This window comes from Asparagus officinalis, chromosome 6 (genome assembly GCF_001876935.1).
Source record: "Asparagus officinalis chromosome 6, Aspof.V1, whole genome shotgun sequence".
In the NCBI taxonomy this organism is placed as follows: Eukaryota; Viridiplantae; Streptophyta; class Magnoliopsida; order Asparagales; family Asparagaceae; genus Asparagus; species Asparagus officinalis.
The window spans coordinates 1,341,212-1,349,495 of NC_033799.1; the positions used below are offsets into that span (position 1 = coordinate 1,341,212).

Consider the following 8,284-nt stretch of genomic DNA (forward strand, 5'->3'; position numbering starts at 1 on the left):
TTCCAGACCCGATATTAGAGAAATAGGCATGGCCCACTTTGATCCAGACGGGCCCAAGTCGGACCCGGCCCGATCTTGAACCCAGTGGGTCGGGTCACGGGCCTGAAACGGCCCGGCCCACGCCCACCCCTAATCGGGAGCACGTATTTTAGTTTGAGAACAAGCATGTGATGACGATGCGACGATTGGTAGTTTATATGGAAGTCATCTTTTTATTTACCTGTAACGATAGACTACTTTCAAGTACAAAGCTGTACACTATTTTCAGCTATTTTGTTTGAACTTTTCTATATGAGCAAATTTTATTTCTATTTCATGTTCCATGTGTTTTTTGTTGTTCTAATTTGTGGGGGAAAAATAAAGTTGAAATATATTTGCACAAGACGAATGCAATTAACCTAGAAACCTGATTGCTTAATTTCATCTTTTTCCCCTTGAATTCATATCAAATGCTTGGCCGATGGGAATTGAACTACGAAATTTTCATGAGACTTGAGGTCTACAATATTATACTCTAGCAACCGACATTGCGAGTTTCATTCAAGACTTCATCTTTTATGCACCTAAACAATTGGTATTACTTGTTGAAATTTAATTTGTATGCACCTAAACAAAGGCACGGTTCATTCATTAACCGTGTTGCTGACTCTTGAAGAATATTAATCTACTTCAACCAACAATCTAACTCGGGTTTTGATTGAGGCAGTGCATGCTGAATAGTTATTTGATGTTTGATTAGGGTATGAAATTGTCTGCAAGGCAAATAATCACCGTCTCCTTCAATTTTCTTCAAGCAAATTATTGTTTTGAATTATTTCAAATTTAATTGGCATTTGCAAGTGAAGGATTACTATGTATCTTTTCACTGGTTGAAAATTTTATATTCCGCTCATAAGAGTAAGAAAAATGCATGTTTTTTTTTTCCAGAGCTAATCAAATATATTATGTATTACTTGACTTGAAAGAAATACATAGAGTTAGCGGTAAAGTTTAGTTTTTATATCGTGGAGAAGCACAAAAGTCTAAACCTATAGATGTCTATTACTGAAATTATGGTCTTCGTTTTTCCTTATAGATTAAACTGAATAGACTCTTTATTTAGTATGACTAAGAAGCAATGCTATCTAAATTTTGTATCGACAGCTTCTTGATCGTTTTTTTAAATATGCTGCTTCTTGATTGTTAAATGCATGCTAAAACAAACTCATTAGTAGAGTCATTACTAATGAGCCAATAACCAATTCTAAAACTATAGCTCTGCAAAAGTGAATGAAAAATGGACGCTTGAGGAAGATTAGAACAAGTGTTAAAAGCTGTTACATATGTACCATATTTTCACAAAGAAATTTGTCGTTTTATGTGGTTTAATTGAATTTGGATATAACTGATCAACTCCATAAAAGGCACAGTTCTTTATTAAAATATTAAAGCTTTGGATATTAATTGAACTTCGTTGGAGAGCTTTGGAAACACCCCTAACTAATAAAAATAGTGCACAGGAAGAACTGATATTTAAGTTTTTTGGCTGTTTTCCCTCAATGATCAAGTGAAGAACTGACAAACTGATGTTGTTGAGCTTCTTAAAGAGAAATTAAATTTTTTGTTTCAGTATCAAGCATGTAGATATTGCTCCATAGACCACATGCTTTATGATAAGAATCTCTGGCTTTAATTGCCTGGGTTCTCTTCGGAAGAATTGGAAATGGTAAAGAGTTGTGTTTTAGCAGGCTTTTAGGGTAATTGAGGAGGTAATTTGCAAGGTTGAAGTTCTTAGTTATGTTCAAACTATTTTGGTCGTTAGTTCTGGACCAGGTTCTCTATAATGATGGGTATGAGGTGTTTTTTTTTTACATCTCCTACGTAACGTAAGCTTTGATGTCTTAGTTTATTGTGGAGTTAGGCCTCCAAGGAGGTTCCTGTGCTACAACTTCTTCTTCTTTTTTTCATAGAAAGATGTTTCTGGTAAAAGTAATTTGCATTTTGAGGTGAAATGAGTTTGCATTGTTTGGATGTACAATTATACGCACAAAAGAGAGACTTAAGTTATCTAGTTTTTAGTATTTAATTTTTTGGGATGGTTTTAGACATAGGAACATATTTTCCCTGAAGTAGTAATTTATATTATGGTGGTATTTGGTGCAAAGAGGTTGTGTCATCTTTTTTAGACGCCTAATGCATTAGTTGCAATTTATTTATAATAATCTTAAGTATCTTATGATAAGGCATATTTTTGTTACATATCATTATTTCATTTAAAGTTTGTCATTTAACCTATCAGACTAATTATATTCTTATATAGATAGATTTTAATTTTTGGATTTTACTAAAAGTTACTTATAGAAACGAATCTGGGCTTATAAATTTGAAGTTCAGCAATCTTTTAAATGGTTTGGATAATATTGTATGAATATTAATATAATTTATCAAAAATTATATAATATAAAAAACTAATTAATTCATATACATGGGTAAAATAAATACAGTTAAGATCGTACTAAAATTATACCAATTATTTAATTTTTTTAGACACGGTGAAAAGCACATCTGCTTTGCAATTAACATATTTCTTTGTACTTATTATTCCTTCTATAGTAATCGCACTCACTAAACTTAATTTAAAAACTTTTGGCTAATTTTTATCAAAGAGGAAGAAATAGAATAAACGAATAATTTAAACCTATCGAGTCATCAGCCTAGTCAAATCCATATTCAATTTAATTTTTACACCCAACTTCCTTCGATACCTAACTTCCAAGTTCCAAACTAAATCAAAGCTTCAACTTTTAACCCAACTTCCTTCGATAACTACCACAACCCTAAATCCCCAGGATCTGGTTTCTTCGCAATTGAAACCCAGAGCACCGATCGCTAAGAATAAAAAATTGAAAGGGGGGGAAACCATTTTAATAGACAGTGCCAAGTTCAAATAAAAGAAAAGGAAAACCTTGGTACCTAAAACACTCCGAGGCAATCCTGAAGCCCACGTGGCGGCTTCTCCTTGCGCTCCTCTGCCGGGCGAAACCCGTCGAAGTTCAGCCGCCACGAGGGATCCCGGCTACCAACGGTCTCCACAAGCAGCAGCTCATCTCCGTCCTCATTCTCACCGGCGATCGCCGGTCGCACCATTTCGCTTCGAGAAGATAGAGAGGGAGAGGATATTTTAGATTTTGGGATCAGTTGCTGATGATTCTGAGGATTCAAGCGACCCTGCGGGTTGTTTGTTTCAAAAAAATTTAGAAATTTTCTAAATAAACTCATTCCTAATTTTGTTCTCAAAAATTGACCATATTCAAACTTTATTAAAAATTTGACTTACTTTCTTGTCACGCTAGCATCGTAACCAAAAAATAGGTCGATTTTTTTAACAATTTGATAGCTAAATTAGTCGGGGTTTGAAACCCCGATTAATTTAGCACATATTTAAATTTGTCGGGGTTTAGGAACGACGATCATTTCGAAATAGGCATTTCGAAATGGTCGGAGTTCCCAATCCCGGCTATTTCCTTTTGTTTGCAAATAGTTCTCATCGTGTTTCTCTTCAGTCTCTCGAAGAGACAAGTAATTTTAACAAAAATAAGATTATACTGAAGGGCTAGAGTAGGCCTCGAAGGCGAAACCAGCGAGAACAAAGGCGACGTTGAGATCGAAAGGAGGTTGATCATTTTTTTTTTTTTTTTTTGAGTTTATGGATTCCATAACATTTGATTGATTCAAAAATAAAATTTGGGATATTGAATACCCAAATAATAATAACTAATATATTATTGCATTTGTGAAATCCCCTCTTTGAGAGAGGATTTAGGCTAGATCTCTCTTAACCCGTGTTCAGCTCATCAAGCTTTACACTAATATCCTGAAATTAGTTTCCTAGGGTCACCACTTTCGTCTCCCTCCTCTTTTATCTGCCATTTCATTTTTCGCGTGGAAACCCTAGATCTCGTTCCCTCCTCTCTGTGTCTACGACGCCACCCCCTCCCTCCTCTCTCTCCGTCTCAACCTCACCGGGCTTCGCCTCCTCCTCAGCGTCCCCAACTCCTAACTCCACCGACCTGCCTCTTTTCAACTCTCCCTAACGTTTTGGGTTAAATTGATATGGGGTTTCTGTTATTTCAACCAAACTTCTCTCCGACCGAACTACGCCTCCTCCTTGGTAGGTAAATCTCGTTCCCTTTCTTTGTAAATTAGGGTTTCTTTGTAAATTTGGGTTTTGGTGAAAATGATTTGGGGTTTATGTGTAATTGATTTGGGGGTTATATGTGAAATTGATTTGGGTTTGGTGAAATTGGTTCTGCACAATTATTAGTCTATGAGATTTGGGGGTTATATGTGAAATTGATTTGGGTTTGGTGAAATTGGTTCTGCACAATTATTAGTCTATGAAATTGATTTGGATTTGGGGACTATGATTTGGGTTTGGTGAAATTGGTTCTGCACAATTATTAGTCTATGAAATTGATTTGGATTTGGGGACTAGATTGTTCTCGTTCCATTGCTTGAAAATAACTGGGATATTCTTATCTGCAGACTTGTAAGATTAGTTTGAATTCTCGTTCCATTGATTAGTCTGTGAAATTGATATTGAGTTAATGTTCATTGTCTGCGCACTTGTAAGATTAGTTTGAATTTCGTATACTATTTTAGGATTTTAATTTGCTTCTAGTTTCATTAGCTCATCCTTTCAGTTCTATAAAAAGTTTATCTGCATCTGAGCACTTGAGCATTGTTGATTACTTAACTCCTTGAATTTTTGAGTTAAGTACTTAGTTGATCTTTGTGGACCAAACTCAATTCTATAAAATGTTTCGTTAAGTAACAATTAGATTTTTATCTTTGTATTATCATTCTAATATTTGTCTTAGTGAATACAAGACAATGTATCAATTTTTTTACAGGAAATTTATTTTTTAAACAATGTAGATGGACGACATCGATGAAGAGATGTTAATAAGGATGATTTCTAATGCTACTGTCTCTGCGGTGATTTGTGTGTTTGCTTGTTTAATGAGGATACGTAGTAGAAGGAAATCAATCACTTATCACCCTAAGGTGGAAAAAAAAAGAGAAGATAGATTCTAGAGCTAGGCACGTAAGTTGTGTGTTCAATGGCTATAATGAGAGTTGTAGGGTTTATGTTAGAATGAGGTCGCGTGCATTTGAGCTTATAGTTTTGTGAGTTTGAGCTTGGTTGCTTTTCGAGCCTTGGTTATTTGAGTTTGAATTTGTTTTGAGCTTGTTTTTTATGGCTTGTGAGCTTGTGGGTTTGTGGCAACCTATTACTATGCTTGTGGGTTTGCAAGTTTGAGCTTGGTTGCTTGTCTGCGCCTTGGTTATTTGAGTTTTAGCTTGTTTTTGAGCTTTATGGGTTTGCTGCTGATCTGAGCTGCTTGCGGGTTTGTTACAAGCTATTAAAATGTTACAAAATTCATTTGGGGGTGTTTTTTCAAGTCATTGTTTGAGCTGGTGATCTTGGATTTGAAATTCTTGGATGAAAAGTGGGTTTCTTGAGTTTTTCGAATTTAACTATGATTATTGGTCACATATTGATAATGGCAACTACAATTGCATTTTACTGTTTACAAGAGGCATTCATTAATGGAAATGCAGTCTATATTATTTTTGCAGTTTTTAGATGAGGTAGTCCATTTTTTGAATGCAATCTACAATGCAATTTCATTATATAGGTGTTGAAAAAAATGGCTATTTTTTGAGCCTCTATATTATCATTTATTTTTATATTTTTTTATTTACATTGTCTCAGGTTAGTTTATGACCGTTTATAGCCGTTGGAGTATAAATTTGAATAGTTATGAAAATCATATCATAAAATTATAGGAATTAGATTGAACACCCCCTGTGAGGATTTTGATGAGGAGAAACGAACGGTGGATGGGGTGGACACGTGGAGGAATCGATTGCTTGTACAATGAGGATTTTGATGAGGAGAAACGAACGGTGGATGGGGTGGACACGTGGAGGAATCGATTGCTTGTACAAGGCGGGAAATAATCGAGATGTGGGAACGGTGGATGGGGTGGACACGTGGAGGAATCGATTGCTTGTACAAGGCGGGAAATAATCGAGATGTGGGTCCCGCCGCTTTAAAGCCTCGAATCCCGTCCAGTGCTGCCACGTGAGAGATTTTGGGTGGGGTAACGCTGTTTCGTGTTTTGGGAGAATGGAATGGGAAAGAAGAAGACCAGTTTTCCGAGGATGGGATCTCTCTGACGGCTGCTGATACTGGGGAAGTAAAAGGGGCCAATTTTTGAGTTCATGATTTCTTTCCTTTTTCTTTTCTGTCATCCTTTATTTTTTTTGTCGTGAGATGTTTTTTTTCACCTGAAGAGATACTATTGGTTTTTGCGGACCACTTGTTGTGATGTTATCAAGATTCGATATTATCCTCCGTATCTTGAAAAATATTTAAAATATGGTTGTAGGACGATAACAAGTGAGAAGAGTGGTTATAAGCAATTGTCTCATTAGTAAAATGAACCAACTGTTAAAAAAATGTAGCACAGAGAAAGTCTGTCGATTGAAATATATATCCCTTATTTTTATTATACTTGATAACGTTAGTTTTGAGCATAATTCTCACTCGGCGACAGACTGTGTCTCTGGACTCGGGTAGCAGCCTTTGATTTAATTTGTAAGAAGATCCGGTGTGGGAATCTTTACTTTTCATCATGAACTTTTTTTTTTTACCATATCCATCTCTTGATGATAAACACTGTGCCTTAATCTTTGATTATAAATCAGCAGCACAGCTAGCATCTCCAGCTGCACAGTTCCAAGAGCTAGCTAGCTAGAAGAGACAGCCTCGATCGAGCACCTCATTCCATGGCCTCATCAGCTAGCAACCCGTCCCATCCAGCAGGCGAGCAGTCCCATCGCGGCCCCTCACCAAACCCGCCCCACCTCGGTCTCGGCGAATCAGTACGTGCGGAGGTCAACAATGACCTCGGCCAGTCAGTGCGGGGCGACAATATAACCCGTTTTCTTCTCCTCTTTTTTAAGTTTATATATGTAAATATATGTATGTTTATGTTATTGTGTGTTATGTGAAGGGTTGGAAGTCCGCTGAAGGTGGCAACCCTCCCACCACTCCTGTCAACTCCGCTGGCGGAGACGCCGGGGCTAACGATGAGGTCAGTTGTTTTTCTTTTTAAATTAAATTTGTTTCTCCTTTTTAAGTTTAGATTTTTTATTATCGTATTTTCCTCTTTTGTTTGGCAGAAGCTTAAAACCACGAGGGTGTCGCTCTATGCTCTTTTTGTTTTTTCATCTGCCGTTATGTTGGCAAACTGGACGGGTAGCCGAACCCCTAATCTTTGGGTCGTGGTTTGCAGCGGGGTCTTCTCCATCCTATCGGTTGTACTTTTGGTTATCCTGGAGATTTTCAAAATCCCCATTGCCCTAATGACTGTTTTTACTGCTGTGGCGTGGGGAGCAATTATTGCTCTGGGCCTACTTATCACCAATGTCGAGATTAAATCTATCCAAGGTTAATGCTCCCACCCCCTCTCCCAGGCTCCCATTTTCCCTCCCACCCCCTCTCACAGGCTCCCATTTTCCCTCCCAGCCACTGATTTACGGCCTTTATTATTAGTGCTTATTAAGAAAGTGTTTCAATGTGTTGTCTTTTTTTAGGAGTTAGAAGTATGAGTATTGGGAATGTTTGCTTATTAAGAAAGTGTTTCGATGTGTTTTCTTTTTTTTAAGAGTTAGGAAAATGTGTTTTCAATATGGTACTAAATTGAACTATTTGGCTCTAGCTGTTCTTTGCTCCAATTTTTGTTCACGTTCTGGTTCCTCCTTGCATCCTTGCATCATACAAGATTACTGAAACAGAATATTGATTAACATGTAGGAGCACGCTACTGTTTTCTTATTACGCAACAGCTCAATTGCTATTCTTTGTAATAATTCTATCTGAGTTTGTTAAAAATAAAAAAGCAAAAGAACATGAACCAAAACCATGCTCTTTGAAAAAAGTAACCACATATCCCATTCATGATTTCATGTGGTTTGGAAACATTAACTTCTGCAGTATATGTATTTGAATTGTACGACACATTTAGGCTCCAGTTTGATTAGAAGAAGAAACCAGCAACGGCTCTCTGATCCTGGATAAAGGAATGATAAAAGACACAAGTTAGATATAGGAGAAAAATAGTAAAGGAACGCCCCTTACATTATATACTAGAATAGGTTATTTAATTAGTTATAATTTTTATATCATGTCAATTTTCTTTCTGCTTGAGAAGGACATGTTAGGGGTTTTGCT

At 36.6% G+C, this 8,284-nt stretch overlaps 3 protein-coding genes across 7 annotated transcripts in view; 1 reads left to right on the forward strand and 2 right to left on the reverse strand.

Annotated features, from left to right (window-relative positions):
- LOC109844222 (putative germin-like protein 2-1) overlaps window positions 1-8,284 on the reverse strand; it is a 67,202-nt gene that overhangs the window by 43,225 nt on the left and 15,693 nt on the right. For 4 of the 5 annotated variants that reach the window (XM_020413187.1, XM_020413189.1, XM_020413191.1 and 1 more), the window contains exon 1: window positions 2,953-3,214. The exons of the other annotated variant lie outside the window; for it this stretch is intronic. The gene's annotated coding sequence lies outside the window, so the exon portion shown is untranslated. Of the gene's footprint in view, window positions 1-2,952; window positions 3,215-8,284 lie in introns of those variants that run through there. 5 annotated transcript variants of the gene reach the window in all.
- Window positions 6,546-7,771, forward strand: LOC109844231. The gene is made up of 4 exons (XM_020413197.1): window positions 6,546-6,646; window positions 6,760-6,933; window positions 7,065-7,145; window positions 7,234-7,771. Exons 2-4 carry the CDS (start codon window positions 6,838-6,840, stop codon window positions 7,504-7,506), a joined length of 450 nt encoding a protein of 149 aa, XP_020268786.1. The 5' UTR covers window positions 6,546-6,646; window positions 6,760-6,837; the 3' UTR covers window positions 7,507-7,771.
- Window positions 7,282-8,284, reverse strand: part of LOC109844223 (vesicle-associated protein 3-1-like) — a 3,945-nt gene continuing 2,942 nt past the window's right edge. Inside the window, exon 7 of the mRNA XM_020413192.1 lies at window positions 7,282-8,123. Coding sequence (XP_020268781.1) covers window positions 8,075-8,123 — 49 coding nt within the window. The 3' untranslated portion in view covers window positions 7,282-8,074. The remainder of the gene's footprint in view (window positions 8,124-8,284) is intronic.

Bases quoted from the DNA above. Each gene is read 5' to 3' on its own strand.
- LOC109844231 (XM_020413197.1), top strand. From the start codon at position 6,838: ATGGCCTCATCAGCTAGCAACCCGTCCCATCCAGCAGGCGAGCAGTCC. The intron at 6,934-7,064 runs GTACGTGCGGAG...TGTTATGTGAAG, and splicing joins ACCTCGGTCTCGGCGAATCA to GGTTGGAAGTCCGCTGAAGG. The intron at 7,146-7,233 runs GTCAGTTGTTTT...TTTGTTTGGCAG, and splicing joins ACGCCGGGGCTAACGATGAG to AAGCTTAAAACCACGAGGGT.